This window comes from Poeciliopsis prolifica, unplaced genomic scaffold (assembly GCF_027474105.1).
Source record: "Poeciliopsis prolifica strain line A6 unplaced genomic scaffold, Auburn_PproV2 SCAFFOLD022, whole genome shotgun sequence".
NCBI classification, from domain to species: Eukaryota; Metazoa; Chordata; class Actinopteri; order Cyprinodontiformes; family Poeciliidae; genus Poeciliopsis; species Poeciliopsis prolifica.
Genome location: NW_026562397.1, coordinates 1,664,279 through 1,681,300, shown reverse-complemented (window position 1 = coordinate 1,681,300; position 17,022 = coordinate 1,664,279). Strand labels below are relative to the sequence as shown.

The window sequence follows — 17,022 nt, the reverse complement described above, 5'->3', positions numbered from 1 at the left end:
TCTGAGTCTCTCCAGATTGAATTGATTATCAGCCATATATTGATAAATATGGTACAAAGTATAGTGACATTTTGGCAGATTCTAAGCCACAAACAAATCCCCACATCACAGAAACAACTACACAAAACTAAACTGAGGTTATAGAAATGATATTTGCACAAGGTAGAAAAAAAAGATACAACAGTCATTGGAGGCAACCCTGACAAAATATATTATGCACAAATATAAAAAACAATAAAAATACAAATAAAAGTACATAAGAAAGGGGAAATGAAGGAGGAGGGAAGTTTTACTTAGAGACAATAAATAGAAAAAGGTGTCAGGCTTTATAGAATCTATTTTCAGAACCTCAGACAGTAAATGATTTATTTTCTAAGTCCATAAAAAAATATACCATCTTTTATCCAGTGTGAATGTGAGCTGGGTCTTTCCACCTCAACAAGACAGCATTCCAGGAAATTGATGAAGGAAATGAGAACATTCTGTTTTGGTAAGTCCAGCTCTGGGATGACTCCAGAGACGTTTGACTTGAGCTCCCAGTGTAAAGCTTCAAACAGTGCAGGAGACCGATTTCCAGAAATTAGCTGGACGAAAACATAAGGATTCATTTTGACCAGTTAGCTCCTTCTTGAAATCTTTGTTTCAACCGTCATTAATTATTGTACTCACTGGAAGATCACTACATGGTTACATTCTTAGCAGAAATGCAGAAAGTCCAGCCCCAAAACTCTCATTTCCACCCTTGTTCTCCTCGTGTCTTTCAAATCCTCGTTCAAGTTGAAGGCTTTGAGTGACGGACGAAAGACGGATGTGAAGAATTGGGACTTGCTATGCACTCAAATCCTTCAGTATTTGAAGGTTGAAAGGGCGGAACGGGTGGAGGTGAAAGTATTGGGACCGGTCCGTTGACTCCACGGTCAGACGCCCATGACAGACTTTGGGGAAGCAGGAAGATAGACCACAATGGTATTATAGTTGAAGAAATTATGGGTGAAAGGTCATTAGTTTGCCTTCATACTGGAAAAGGAACAAGAGTAAATATACATGAATTACACATGTCTCTAGCTAATATTTTGGTACGACAGCCCTTCGAAAGTGGCAGCTCAGTCATTGTCATCATTTCATAAAGTTAACGACCCCTATGGACAAATTCAAAAAAAAAAAAAAAAAAAACAAACTCCCAGAAAGGCAGGGATAAAGTGTTTTTTTTCTCATGCTGAGATTGAGGTTCTGGGTTGGACAGTATTTTTCCTCCAAGGATTACTTTTACCTAAAAAGTGTGAAAAGCATACTTCAGCATTCTTCTATCTTTGATTTAAGATTTCAGCCTTTTGCTATATGATGTAATCCTTTCTCTTCTGTTTCAGCCTTCAGCTTCTATTCTATGACCTTTTTTTCTTTCTTCATTTTAGCCGTCAGCTTTATTGGGCATTTTCTGATTTTAGCCAGGAAGTATTTCTTGTAGCTGTCTAGATTGTTTCTTAAAATTAAGACTTTATGACTAAAGACTTAAAACCAGAAATACCTGCTTAAACTCCAATGTGCATGTATCTCAGTGAAGAGTTTCTGAAATAAATGAACTTTCATCATTATTTAATATGACTATTTCTAAGCAAGCAGAGTGTAAGTGAGTCTTAACGGTAACAGCAGACTTTCAAAATATAATCCCGTTACATTGCTGGCAAAATGTCCCGTCAGTAAACCACTTACTACTACAGCACCAATATGAAAGCAGAACCCAATAATCCCACCACTATTAAAAGAAAAAGATAAAGTGCCTTAAACTCTTCATATCTTTATTTTTCCCTTTTATAACTGTACAATTAAATTAAAGCGTATCTAACAAGGTCAGATATGTACATGTTATCTAAATGCTTTCAGGTACAGCTGTTTGACACCCACTTAAATGTTCAAATCGGAGCTTGTTGTGGAATCCACTCTTTGAAAATGGTGAATGAGGGAAGGACAGAATGACTCAAACGCATTGCGCCCCACCGCGCGCGCACGCTCACACACACACTTAAATTTCCAGTGTCGCAGAAAACTAATTACAAATCTTATTTACAGAGAAATGGACAAAACTCAAATTAATGTCTTAAGGGCTATTGACTTAACTACTCAACTGGTAATTTCAGACATTATGGGACAAAAACACAAGCAACTGAGAAATGTTGTGACTGAATGGAGCCCAGAATGAGGAGCCAGGTTAGACATACACAGCCTGAACAGGGGGTGCATGTCTAACCTGATCCAATGGCTGGATTTTCTTTCTCCTTAAATTTTACTTGGGCAAGCTTAAGGTTATTAATAGGTATAAAAAACAAAAACAATTAAGTATGAGAATTGTATTAGAATTAGCTTTTACATGTCAGTTGGAAAAACAAGTCTATGACGAAACCCATTCGGCCTTTCTTGGGTAAAAACAAAAAGGCAGGAAATCAGTTTCAATTCTTTTAACGTGATTGTATTAAAAATAAAGCACACCGACACCATGTATACTAAATAATTTACTACTGTAAGTGCTTATCTGAGAAAAGAAGTTTCACTGGGAAGAATATGTTGACAGTTGTTTTGTTAAAGTGACAGAGTAGTGGTTCTTCCTGGCTTCAATAATACAGCAATTACATTTTCCTGTTTAGTTTGATGTTTGTCAGGTAAGTTCATACACATTAGTGTCTGTCACAGAGGCTGGATCTGTGCCACAATCCAAACTGGGAGTTTTTCTCCTCTGCAAATTGAAATATTTCAGTGAGTCCTAATAAACTCTCCTCTTTGGAACTTTACGCTGCACTTATCGCATTCTACTCGGCTGCCTAAACTGCCTTTTTGATTTTGTCAGCGATCAAGAGCAGGTTAACTCTGCGGTAACAGACCTAATGCCACATCACCAGCTGGAATGATACAACAGGAAGAATTCTGTGAAATATGGCTTCTTCTGAATATCAAACGGAAATCTGGTAACTGACTACATTTCCTGTCTTAAGATATTTTTTTCAACTGGTGTCACAACAAACATCTAAATCTAACGTTTGTATAAGTTCACATAACTTTCCAACAAACTGATTTTTATGATGCAATATTCATTTTGGGTGACAGTTGAGCATCAGACCTGAATGCCACAGCCAGCAAAACTGCATCTTACCTGCTCTGATATTCAGATTCTAATGACAGACCTCAATATGGAAATGATTGCTCACCGAGTACATGAGTTATTGAATGGTTTGACATCATTACAACAAACTGAATTTAGTGAAACGTGACGGCAGCTCCAAATTACACAGCAGCATAAAAAAAAAACAACAAAAAACATTGTAGTGTTTCTCTAATATACCATGTGTTCTTCAAACTGCTCCACAAACCTCAAGGATTTGTGGAACAACAAACCTCCCATCTAGAAAAAAATAAAAAAAAGATCTCTGCTCAACCACACAATTGTAATTATTTAGATTTACAGTTAACTCAAAGGACATGAATTTGATTTCAACTTCTGGGCCACAGCAGCAGAAGTCCTTTCCAACTTTCACAATGGTTAAGATGAAAGCAAACAGAAGACTTGCTGTTCACACATTTAAAACTTCTGTACCTGTAGGATGTTGGGGAGGGTCTTGAAATTGGAAGATACTATAAAATAAAGTCAATGTGTATGTTTGTCAGACAAATACAACCTGCTGTAGTTCACATGATGGCAATGGTACACCTCCTGAAAAGAGGTCAGCAAAATGAATCTTCTATAAGTGAGATTTTAATCAACCCATCTTTCATTAACCAGTTGGGAGTGCTTTTTTTTTCTTTAAATCAGGAATCATGGGATCCTCTAAGAACATGCAGTCCAGATGTGGGAATAGAAAGAGCAGAGGAAAGTTACCCTCCTGTCTCACTTTGAGACAGGAATGGTCCATCTAAAGCTGCCTCATCTGTCACCCAACATCCCCACCACACAGTCCAACAGAAAATAAACTGACCTACCAAAAAATTAAAAATACAGTCGCATGCGTCTGTCCTCATATGCGGCATAACGAGCCACAGTCTGTGGAGCTAGGTGGTTTAGGGCAGAATGGGAGGTGATATATAATTTGAGCCTTTATTGTTACATTACATTCACTGTTTAAAAAAAAAAGATTACATGTACATTTGTTCTTTATGTATTTCCAGGACAGAAGTCTGTGTTAAGAGAGCTGCTGTTTCCCTGTCGACTATGTCTGAGAATAAAGTCTCTGCTGTCAGTTGAATTGAAGAGTTGAAGAGCCGATTTGAGAAAAGAGAATGGGGCAACAAAACGCAAACAGACACACAAAAAAAAAAAAAAAAAAAAAACCAAAAAAACCCAACACCAATCTTTTCAGTCACGTGCCTGGAACAGTTGGGATCCCTAGGATGAGCTGGGTCAGCTTCTGCTGACCACAAGGAACTTCAGTTTCCTTCAGTTTTTCTGTGGGTGAGTTTGTTAGCCTCTATGGTAATCAGTGAATTCAGAATCCATCCACCCAAACTGTCAGACCTCTCTCTGCCAGAGTGCGGTTCACTGAAATGACCTGCAAAAAAGACAAAGTTAAAAAAAGAGCTTAGACTCAACACCCAGAAATCAGTCTCTTTACTGTCACCCTTGTGCTACCTAATGCAGAAACATTTGACATCTGTACTATTGTGAGGTTTTCCACTTAAAGCTGCAGGATGCAACTTTCACAAAAATGTTTTTTACACATTTGCTAAAAATGTGAACAGATCAAGCTCCTCCACTTCCTTCTGGTGTTTTGTTACGGACAAAAACCAGAGCCAGGAGGAAGGTCTTAGCTCCGTCAATCATCCCTGTATACGTGCTGCTTCATGTCCTAATGGTGGAGACAACGTTCCATCTCAGGAAAACTGTTTATTCGCCGACATGACATTGGTTGCCATGCTAACGAGCCTGAGCATTTATGGCAGAATTTGTTGTGAGGAAGCAGCAGAGAAAAAGGGGAAGGATCTGAGCAGCACATATGAGAATGATTGACAGCGCTAAGACCCTCCTCCTGGCTCTGATCAAATATCTCTGAAGGACATTTCTATAGATGACTATAGGAGAAGCTTGACTTTTTCACAGATTCTCATCTTTTACTGTCAAGACAGTTTTAACAAAACATTTTTTAAATTAAGATATAGAATGCAGATAAACACCCATCATAAAGAGCAATTTTATTCAAATGAAATTAACTTTACTAAAATAAGTACCAGACAAAGTGAATTTAAATATAAAGCACAACAACAATTATTCCCTTTCCTCTTTTTCAAACAGTCGTCTTATGGTTTATGTTTTAGAGACAAAACAAACTAACATCATGAATTTTGATACACAGAACTGTGGGCAGCCTTTGCTGCAGCCACTAACATATTTTCATTTACTTAAACCTTAAGGAGAACATGACAGAGGAAACGACAGACAATCGTTTTAATTAATGAAACAATGATATCAATCATCATTGTAGTGATTCTGATTCATAATTTAAAACAGAAAACATTAACGATGTTTGCCGACTGCCAAAACTGACAGCATGATTGGAATGATTACTTTTTTATCTGAACCATTTTATGTGTCATTGGTTCCATAAGACCTCAATTAACATTTAAAAATGTCGTGTTATTAAATTGATGTGTAAATTTTGGCTGTATTTGATGAAAATATAGCTCCTGTGGCTGTATGGTAGAGTAGTCGTCTTGCGATCGGAAGGTTGTAGGGTCGATTCCAGCTTCCTCCTGCCACATGTCAGTGTGCCTCTGGGCAAGGCACTTAACCCCAAATTGTCTACTGGTCTGCGCATCTGTGTATAAATGTATGTGTGTTTGAGAGTCTGAATGGGTGAATGTGACCCTAGTGTAAAGCGATTTGAGTGGTCAAAATGTCAGGAAAAGAACCTTATAAGTTCACCATTCCCACTTAAAATACAGCTGTTTTTCATGGGAATTGTCTGTACAGAGACAGATGCCATTTCAAAATTATTAATTTTAAAATGTGTCACTTTTACTGAGCAAAAGCTACAACCCTGATAAGTTTAGAAAACAAAAATTCATATGTCCATCCCTAATAGCAACCAGGTAAGATCATGTCTGTGACAAACCTCTTCTCCAACAAGGTTCCACAGGTGGACAAATTGGAGGCCAGTGTTGTTGTCGTAGTGTGAGACCTTTAGAGAAAGAAAACATTAGCCAGCGGTCATGCAGTCACTCTGTTACTCTAGAACAGGGGTGGAATCTTCGGGAACCACTGCTGTAGAAGGTTTTGGGAATCGTGGTCGACCCACCTGTAATAGCAAGGCGACACCTCGGGTCATTTCTTCCAATGTGGTCGTAGCATCCGTCGAGAAACAATCCTCCCCTGAAAAATGAATGACAATTCACTGAGCTAAAATCACAATAACTGACCCAGCAGCTGGTTGTGCCACAGAAAAATTACAAAGTGTCATGCAAGTTTTTAGGGCCTTTTCCATGACTTAAGAAAATTCTAAGTTTGTCCAAAAATTCTCTAAATATTTCTAAAAAGAAGCATGTGACAATCACCACAACCAGTTTGTTTTGGTTAAAAGAAAAAGGCGAGCCACACACATCTGACAGATCATCAGTACAGCAGGACACTGCTGTGTCAGATCAGCTAATCTACCACACCGATCACTTAATAATCAAAAAATAAACATCAAGCCTAAAAAAAACTAAACTATAACAGCCTGAATGCTCTGTTCTTTGTGTGGGAAATGTTTGAGTGTTTTGTTGTTGTTGAATCCTGATCCATTAGTGTTGTTGTGGCAGCTGTGGTTTTGAATTATTCTTTAACAGTTCTTCTGTTAAAGAATAATTTCTCCCTTTGCAGTTCTCCACTGCACTAAATTAATAATACCTAAACCCTCCAGGTTTCATTAACTTAATGAGGCCACGGCAACACGCCTACGGATGGCAGGAAGAATATCCTTTTCGCCCTCCAGCATTGTGTGCACGTGCAACATTTCCAGATGTAAACAGTAGCATTAATGCAGCTGCCCTGAGTTCAACTCCCATCCTGTTCCTTTGCTGCATGTCCCCTCCCCCTTCTCTCTGCTCCTTCCCTGTCAGATTACTGTCAAATAAAGGCCACTAATGCCAAATAAACCTTAAAAAGAACAGAGCTTTTAATCATTTTTAGAATTTCTTTAATGTAAATTTTGTGTTAAAAAATTCTGTTCTCAAGTCTGCCACAGACACCTGACGACTACAGAGCCTCCTGGAAACATCTGCAGCTGAAAGGACCGAGTTGAAGTACAGTCTGAAAAAAAAAAAAAAAACAGTGGATGGTCCTGGTCTGCCATCTACCTGCTCTGTGTTTAAATTTTGTCTATTTGATAACTGCAACTTACATGCAGAGGATTGTGAAGTCATTTTGGAGTCTCCTTCAGTTTCCTACTAAGTCAAGAGGAGCTGGTGTTTAAAATGCACAGTAAAAATCAAAACATTGTAAAAGTGCTCCCTGCTTTACGAATGCATCTGGGACTTCAACAACATCGATGAGCCAACCAAAGGCGTTTGTCGCACCAGCCCTGTTTAGTTTGCTTTAAGTCAACCCTCGTTCACTTGTCTAGAAAGTCTGGTTCAGTTGAGAACCAAACTTTAAAGTAAATTAAATCCAATGCAAACCAAAAAAGTGAACTCCGGTTTCGATTCAGTTGAAGGGAACGCTGGTGCAGTTTGAATGCAGCATTAATGCAAGTGGACCGGAGACTGCTCCAAAAGCAGGAAGCTATTGAAAGCCTCCTGCTACATACACACATCTGCACAGTTAATGGTCAAACACTTAGAATATGATCAACACAAACCTGGAAGTGGAGCAACGTTGTCGAGCAGTACTTCTGTACCTTGAAAGGGTAGTGTCACAAAATCCGATCTGGAAAGAAGGACCCAAATATTACAAAATATAAATGCATACAATTCATGAACAGAAATCACCTGCCTATACACTGACAGTATCATGATAAATTATGATTTTTAAAAAATAGACAGTTTGCTTTAAATAGTTTCAGATTAATATTGATTGCTGTACTGTCCAGTCATTGATTGGAAGTTTAACCTTATAGACTCATGTCCTATTTTTACCTATTACAGATTCAAAGTACATATTTTAAAGAGGCAGTATTATGTAAAATCAACCTTTTTGAGCTTTACGTCATGTGATAATGTTATTCCTTATTCTCTATTTATGGTTTAAATGTCTGAGGCTTAACAAGAAGAGTCACTCTGTTCTAAATAAAAAACTTTTTTGTATGGAAATGTAGAAATTTAATGATAATATTGTGTAAAAACAAACATTTGTAAAAGTTATTGTATGAACTATAAATAACAACTACTCTGTATCAATATTCTGATTTAGGAAGTTACTTTTACTTTGGAAACAAACAGTATTAATTTATTCTAAACTCAAGACTTGATGCTCATTGCTAAAGATTAATGTTTAAAAATAACAGTGGAGTCATGCTGAAAGCTACTCAATATTAAATGCTCTTTTAATATTATTTATAAAAGTCTTTCCATAAGGGGTGAAGTTGATAAAACATTTTTCTCTGAGGGGTTTTTACCCCTCCCCCCCCCGTCCTGTTAGTGACATTCATGGACAAGATCTCTGGTAGACGTTTGGAACGGCTGATGTCTGGTTTGGGAATGTTGGAGGCTCCTTGCTTTTTGAAGGTGATGTTCTTCTGTTGGATTGTTCAAGCCATGACCTTCGGCAAGGATGAAGGTCATGGCTGCAAAAGTGAATGAGGGCCATTAGCTAAATGCCACAATAATGAGAGAAAGATAATGTCAGATTTTTTACAGTTTTCAAAATCAGGCGTGTACATATCGAATGAATGTCATGGCTTTGTTAGCAGTCAACCTCTGACAGGTTGACTACTGAATTTGAGTCCATTGGAGGAAAATGTGGCTGTATTTCACAGTTGATGTGTCTGTGACTCAATGTTGGGCAACAGAGGAGCTCCACAAGGAAATATCCTCTCTTCTCTCCCTTCTTCTTCATCCTCCATTCAACCAACCTCAGCTGCTGCACTGACAGCCATCATCTGCTAAAGCTCTCGGGTGACTCACCTTTGGGTGACTGCATCAGTGAGGGTGATGAGGTTGAGTACAGGGCTGTTAGTTCTTCAATTTTGTCTTCATGCTTTGGTTTTCCTTTTGCTTATTAGAATGACCCATCACTCATATAAATGACCTCCCACCTCCAAGATGAGTAACACGAAACCCTTCCAGATCCAGCTCCTTCTTTACTTACATCACCGATTAAAGATAATATTTTTAGCATATCAGGTTGCTTCCACATATGAACAAATAGGCATTTTAAGTAACGTTTTTATTTTTTAAGTTCAATGATATAAATAAGACATGTGACTTGCCTGATTTGTCGGAGTGAATCGATCTTCACTTTGTCATAACCCCCGTAGTCGACATACCTAATCTCCACCTCATCAGTTTCCTTATAGAAGCTGATGACCTGAGCTCTCCACCAGGCTCCGTCCACTGCTGGGGCTGCACAGATAACACCCACTGAAACACAAAAACAAAACCTTACTGTCAATTGAGCAGATGTTCATCCATTTGTTACAGTAAAAAACTGTGACCATCAATTGTAGATTTAAAAAAAAAACTTGCTTACAAAATATTTCAAGACACACGTGAGAGCTGTATCTTTATGTTCAAACATTTGAAATGAACACATGCAAAAAGCCATTGATTTCTCAACAAAAATAAGGAAATATATACATTTCTTTTTTGCAAGGCTTACCTTCAGAGTGTAAGGGCAGAGCTGGAGTTCCCGGCTGGGAATAGCAAAGGAACATCTGCTGGTCGAGACTCCGCAAAGCATGGTAGGTGGGATGGGTGTGCTGCTGGACAAAGATGTGGCCAGCTGACACAATGTTGACCACAATCACTTCAACCGTCACTCCACTAGGCAGAAGGAGCTGAGGAAAAACGTCATGGTAAAAGGGGAAGTCAATATCAACTCCTCCACACCGACTCCCAAAGTTTTCAATTCCTGCAAGTATTCCAAAAACAGCAGCTGTAAGGAACCTCAGTCTTACCCAAGAGGTTATGGGAAGTGATGGCAACGCGAGTGGAGGTGCGTATAGATTTGTCAAGTCTAGATCTTTAAATTTCTTCCCAATAAATGACAGTGCCTTATCAACCTGTTGCTGCAAACCTGGAGAGAAATTAAGCACAATTACCATTAAACCAGACCAACCCGAAAGCAGAATGATAGCCAAGTTAGTCCTATTTATGTCATTTGGCAAACTTAAAAATTCCCACTTTATGACAAAAGAACACCTCTAGCACTCATTCTGGCTAAAATGATGAAGGGAATTTTCTCCACACTCACCTTCAATGTGGCAGATTTGGAAATCTTGTGTGTAAGGCAAAGTGGAAATGTAGATTTTTGCACCAGAGTTCTGCTTCAGGAAACTGACATATCTCCCTTGTTTCCCAATCAATCGTCCAACAAGATGCTGACACAAGAAAGCAAATGGGTTAAGAGGAAATGAGATAGTGAGCTTTGCCTAAGCTAAAACTGATTAACAATCTGAGGTCCAACATGTCAATAGACTTTGGGGGAGCATGCAGCACCCGTTTGGTAATTTATTTCTATTTTTGTACAATTCAAACCATTTAGTATATACATATTTATTTTTTAAATTACAGCATAGGCAGAGCCAGGCAATGCATGTAACTTTTATAAAACCTGTTATTTACATATTTGTTAAAACTGTCACTATGTCGAGGCATAGTGACAGTTGATCAGACTGATCAACTATCTCATATAAAACATCAATTTCATATGAGATATAATCAGTGAAGAGATCAAGCGTCTCCTCCCTGTGCCCTGCTTCCAACCAGTCAAAGCCAAGATGAAAGTCTTGGTGCTGCAAATCAACTATACGTACACGCTGCTCAATGTGCCAACGGTGGAGAAGCCGTTTTGGACATCAAAAATGTTTTTGCACATATATGGCAATGTGTAAAAACATGATTTATACATTTTGTTTTACACATTTTGGGTAACTTTGTTTTGCAAGTTTTAATCTAACTTCAGGAACAAAAATTGTTCCCAGTATTTCAACAATTGCAGCAATCCACCCCCCTACACATTTATGAAATCTTTTCTTATGTTTCTAACATACCTGCTAGAAATGAGTTCATTATTTATGACAAAGGTTTCTTGTTCTCATTCATGTTTATTTGATATTCAAACTAAATATTCATATTGTTAAAAAGCTCAGATGAGGTCATTTGATCAAAATAGAAAAATAACTTGTATTTGTAAGTGCATTTGAGTATTTGAGTATCCTGTATTCAGAGAAATACTACATAACACAATTGCACAAAAGAATTAGGTTATGCACACACACACACACACACACACAGGTGCAAACACACACATCAAGGCGGCATCAATGAAGACAGAGGTCGTGTCTTTTAGGCATCACTGGTTGTTTTGACTAACCTTTGGGACCTCGATCTCCCAGATGACGAGTTCTGAGGTAGATGATGTAGAGTTGTTGCCCTGGTTCTCACAAATACTCATAGTGCAGCCGCTGTCCACAGAGTCCATGCTGTTCACATCAGAACCTATAGAGAGAGACAGACAGACAGAGAGACAGACAGAGAGACACGGCCATCAGTTTTCAGGCAAGGACATATTCAGGCAAGAAATATCAAGAACAGGATGCAATGTTGAGCTTTTGATAATATAGATGCATGCATACCCAGCCTATCATTATGAAAGCCATCAATAACCGTGTCATCATTAGGATGACAGTGCCATGAATAAACTAGGTCTTAATATAATGATGTTTGCTTAAAGAAGTTCAGGACATCTGGTTTCAAGAACGGAAGAAGCATGGACAGAATTTGACGACTGAAAGGGAATTCACTGCATAATATGAAACCTTACTTAACTTTCTAAGTTGATTATTTGGTTCTAAGACCAGCTAGCAGTTTTTTCACCTTTTGCACTGACCTTAACATCGAAAACAATTAGGGAAGCACAAAATATCGGCACAAACAGTAATGTCAGTCCATCTTATTCATTTTTAAACCTAATTAGTAACTTGGTGATCTCTTTTTGTCATCAATTTTATTCTGCTCATACATAAAATGCATGTGTAAGAAAACAGGAGTTTTCACTAAAATTTTCAGAAGTAATGATACGCAAATAAAAACATGAATAATTATGTCTCACCTCCAGACTGATCTGTGTCCAACTCGCATGTCCCATGAGCTCCGTTCCTCAGGTCGTCCCCGTTAACTTTCTTTATGCCACACACAGCATCAGAATTTCCTCCAGCTTCCTCTGTGGTGCTCCCAGCTTCAGATTGAGGCGGTGCAGTTTCATTTACTGATGAGTCTGTAATCTTTAAAACACCTGCTGGATTCCCCAGCATGCTGCTCTGCAGGTCCTCGCTGCTGTTCCCTTCCTCAGAGTGGTATGTGCTGCAAGCCGAGTCTTCATTCAGCACTGCAGCATCATCACATCTATTAAGTAGCGTTTCCCTTTGGTGTGGTAGTGTTGGCCAGGCTGCATTCTGTGCGCTGTTGGTTTTCAGAATCCTTGCTTCGACATTTCCCCACTCTGGAGTCACTGAGAAACCTTTTGGCACTGCTTGGACTTCCTTCTCTGCAGCTTCTGTATGCTCATGGTTTTCCTGTGAGGGAGCATCAGCAGGAAAGTCTTCCATCATTGGATCAAGTTGTGAGGATTGAGTGTCATCGGCCAGAATAACACTCATGTTAGAGGGTTTAGTGTTTGCTGCAACATCACAGCTGCTGGTCCCGAGAACTTCTTGTGTGGCTGCAGAGAGGACCTCAGTAATGAGTCCAGCTGCCAGTATCTCCAGATCACTCATTTCTTGAGGGTTTTCCTTAGAATGCACATCCACTGATATATCTGAAGAGGTGGAAGTGCCCTGGACTTCGGAGGAAAGGATGGTAGGTGTGCTGGTGAGGATGCATTTGTGTAAATCCTGTGCTGAAATGGCATTTTCCAGAGAGTCTCCGTCTGACGACGCCATCCTGTGTGTTTCGGCCGATGTGAATAAGCAGACGGCCTCCTCTTGTGAAATTACAGCACTGTGATGCGTTGCAACTTCACCCTCTGGCTCTGGCCGCTCCGCATCCGAAAGATTTATTGCCATGGGAGAAAATCTGGGGTCTTTGGACTCATTGGACAACAAAGCAACTTCCTCTACCGAGTCTTCTGGAAGAAGATCCAAGTCTGTGGCTGGGCATTTCTCCAACTCGCCAAAAAAGTCAGGGGTCGTGTCATATTTGGGGCCTTTGAGGGGTTTCATTGATTCCTCTACCAAATCACTGTCTCTAAATGTTGGTGTAATTATGTTTGATGGTCGGTCTGCTTCCTCGTGTATCGTTCTGCCGCAGAAACGAACATCATTGCACGTTTGTTCCAGTAAGGATATCGCTTCAGGATCTTGGGGAGGCGTCTGGGAAATAATTTCATTCTCTGAGTTCTCCTTGCTGTGATTTGTGAAGGCTGGGCTTTCCTCTTCATATAGCAAACCGTTGTTGCAATCTTGATGAGAGTCTTTAAAGCTCACAGAAGTTGAAGAGACCTCGGGGCTTTTCTGTCCGACGGGTCGCTCTTTCTTCCTCGAGGTGTACCACCACCAGCCAATAAGCACAAGCACTCCAGGCATCGTGTAGGAAACAACAGACCGAAACCGAACTGGCATTTCGACGAGACACCAAATGCTACACCTGAAATTAACACACAAACATTTGACTGGAATTAGCAACGTTTTTGAAATTATTTGCTTTTTAACCAAGAAAAAACAAGGCAAAAAAACAAACAAACAAAAAAAAAACCTCCCAGTTCATGTGGTAAGTAAATGCATCAAAAAGCAACATGTTCAACGCAACAACAAAACAAACCAAAATAAGGGATATTTGCTTTGACATAAGGAAGGGAATAATCTTAACAGTTCATGATGAGTTGCCAATGTTGACAAATTCAGGGCATCAATACTGATATTTCAGTATGACGCTGTTTATTTTGCAAAGCTAATTTTGACTTTTTGTGTGATTTCTACCACAAAGCAGGAGATTCCCATCTGGACAGCATGTCTGTCGTCAATAAAATAATTTACGAGTGTTTGTGTGTGCAGATCTGTCCCATGGATGCATTGCTACACTAATTTTAACAATTTAATTTATGTTCAAAGTTCTATACTTTTCCAGACTCAACTTCTCAGAGTTCTAAATTACTTGTCATAAACAAAATATAAATAACTAAAGTTCACTGGAAATTAATGGTAAACACTTCTACAGAAGACAGGCTTCAAATACGTCTTCTGTAAAAAATAGAAGAAAAAAAAACTAGAAACTGGAAACAAGGACCAGAAAGAAATGAAAAGAAAAATCATGTCAAGAGGAAAGTTGGGGAATTTCAGAAAGAACGGAAACAACAAAGGAACAAATTATACTAGCAGAAGATAAACAAGGGATGAGAGGGATGGAATGAAAGAAAACAAAAGGAAAAGATCGGAGACACCTACAGCTAAAAAATAAGTCAAATACACAAGGAAGGGAAGGAGCAAATTACAAGGGCAGAGAGGTCACAAACAGAGGAAACAAATACAAATACTTTACAGTTTTACTGGCTTTTTCCCAACCTGAAAATGGTAAAAATCAAATATCATACTTTTCCAGACTTTATAGCACACCGATTACAATTTGCAGGTGTAAAATAAACTAGAACTAGTTTTGGTGTGAAGGACACCAAAACAAGTTCAACCCTGAGGGTCAGAACCCCCCTAGAACCTCTTGAGTGTATTTTATCAGTCTATCCTTTCTGCTCTGATACAACTGCAATAAAACACAGCTTAAATCATTTAATTCATTTCAGGAAGTCGTGGTTTTAGTCTCGACAGGTGTATGTCTGATTGCTGGTGGGCTTTTCAATATTACAGCAGCGTAAGCCCTTATTGTAGGAGATCCTGTTCATACAGGCAGGACAAAGTAGCCCATTTGGAGGCCACTGTCCTGCTCCGGTACAGTCACAACGCACTGAGACCACCTCACTGTATCCGTTAAGAGAACACGCAATTCCAATTCATTGAAAATTAGCCTGTACGATTTGACCTTCCCACCGTACAACCGGACGACACATCCCACAAGTTGAGCTAAGCAAAGGGCACGTGTGTGCTAAACGCGGGTTAGCGACTGTCCCGAACAGGCCTCACAGCCGCCAGTTAGCTCATAGCCGCCGCAGCTAGCACGACAGCAGACGGCATCCAGCGGCTGCCTCTGACAATTAGTACGTCGTCAGATGGAGCCACTGCGAATATTACTAACATATGCCTGAAGACATGCCTGAAGTGCACAGCACAATGTCCGGTTATTTAACTTTCGTAACAGGGACGCAGCTAAAGCGCACCGCTGACAGCCGGGGGAAACGTGGAAGTTGGTTGTTCAATGACATAGGATCATTGCTCTTATTCTACTACAGAGTTTACTTTGTGCAGCTTGCAGGACTCCCAGGGAATATCAGAGGACATTTTTTATGTTAGCATTCTCTGCTTTCAAAGCAATAACAATGTCAAATGCACAGAACGTACAAAGATCCGTCCAAAAATGTACCTGTGTCCTTTACTTACAGTATTTTAAGGTCCCCAATGCTGCCCCGCTAGGAACAAAGCTGTTTGAATGTTTTCAATCGCTTTACTGATCTCCTCCCCACGTGTTTAACCGATCTGCCTCAATCTGTAAAAACAGTGCAAACAGCTGTTCAAATCTCGCGATACTCGATTATGTACTCTCGCGTCAAGCGAGACCGCATTTTCGACTGAAATTATACGAATTTACAAATTATTTATTTTGGGAAAAGAATATGGGACAAAACTCAAAATAACAGATAACCCTTTGTCTGTTTTTATTATTATTATTATTATTATTATTATTATTATTATTATTATTATTATTATTATTATTATTATTATTATTATTAAATGGGCATGTCTGGAATAAGACTTTTTGACGTTAAGGTCAAATATACCAATAAAATGTTAATTTTTGACAGCCCCCCTATGACTCAAAGTGAACTTATTTTTTTAATTTGTTTTTAAATATAAAAAATATATTTACAGTTTGCGCTGTAAATATAGTCAAATTTTCAAGATGGCCATTTTTTAAGTTGCTTCAACAAACAAATACACATGTGATGAAATTTAACAGTCTTAATGGCAATTCGTCCTGTGATTCGGCTCATTAAAGACATAATTACACATTCAGCTGTGACTAAAAAAATGATTATGAATGGCTGTGAATTTATAGACAAGAAATGTAACAAAAGATTCATAAGGAATACTCTGGTGTTATTTGACTGGTGTTTGGTTTACAGTAGGGAAAGAAACAAAAATAATAATTTAAAAAAGGAAGATAATTAAAAGAATGAATTGCATAAAAAGTGTTCATCTATAAAAATAGATAACACAAGTATAATAAAAGATCAATGAAAGAGTTGAAATATTAGCAACAACATTTAGTCAAATTTATGGTTCAAATATTAGCAAAGAGGAAATATAAAACTTAAACACAAAGATTTATCACTGAGTGACAAAGAAACAATTTATCAAATGTAGAGTTTACAAGAGTAGAAATGGGAGGAATGATTTTAGATTTGAGAACAAAATTAGACAAATTATTGGTTAAACGTATAAGTCAATAAGCTGGGTCGGACAACACAAGAATAAAATAAAGAAACGAGAAGTTTCGGATGAATAATTCCATTCAAAAACACTTTATTGACCCCAAAGGGAAATTAAATGTTGTTGTAACTCAGTAACTCAGATTCTTCAGGGTTATTGTATATAATGATGGCTGTTGGCAGGAAAGAGCTCTGTCTGTCTTACAGCAAATCTGAAGACACCTCTGACTGAAGACACTTTGCTTTCCCAAGACTCAAAGAGGATGGTCAGGGTTGTTCATTTTTCTTGGTTTTAAGAATCCTTTTTTGAATCATCA

The 17,022-nt window shown here is 38.6% G+C and overlaps 1 protein-coding gene across 1 annotated transcript; it reads right to left on the bottom strand.

Annotated features, from left to right (window-relative positions):
- Positions 1-1,779: 1,779 nt before the first annotated feature.
- akap1b (A kinase (PRKA) anchor protein 1b) lies at positions 1,780-15,791 on the bottom strand. The gene is made up of 11 exons (XM_055045704.1): positions 15,657-15,791; positions 12,227-13,758; positions 11,489-11,613; positions 10,367-10,493; positions 10,071-10,189; positions 9,773-9,950; positions 9,384-9,534; positions 7,815-7,882; positions 6,276-6,349; positions 6,093-6,158; positions 1,780-4,532 (listed from the first exon to the last, which is right to left on the bottom strand). Exons 2-11 carry the CDS (start codon positions 13,731-13,733, stop codon positions 4,470-4,472), a joined length of 2,478 nt encoding a protein of 825 aa, XP_054901679.1. The 5' UTR covers positions 13,734-13,758; positions 15,657-15,791; the 3' UTR covers positions 1,780-4,469.
- Positions 15,792-17,022: the final 1,231 nt, after the last annotated feature.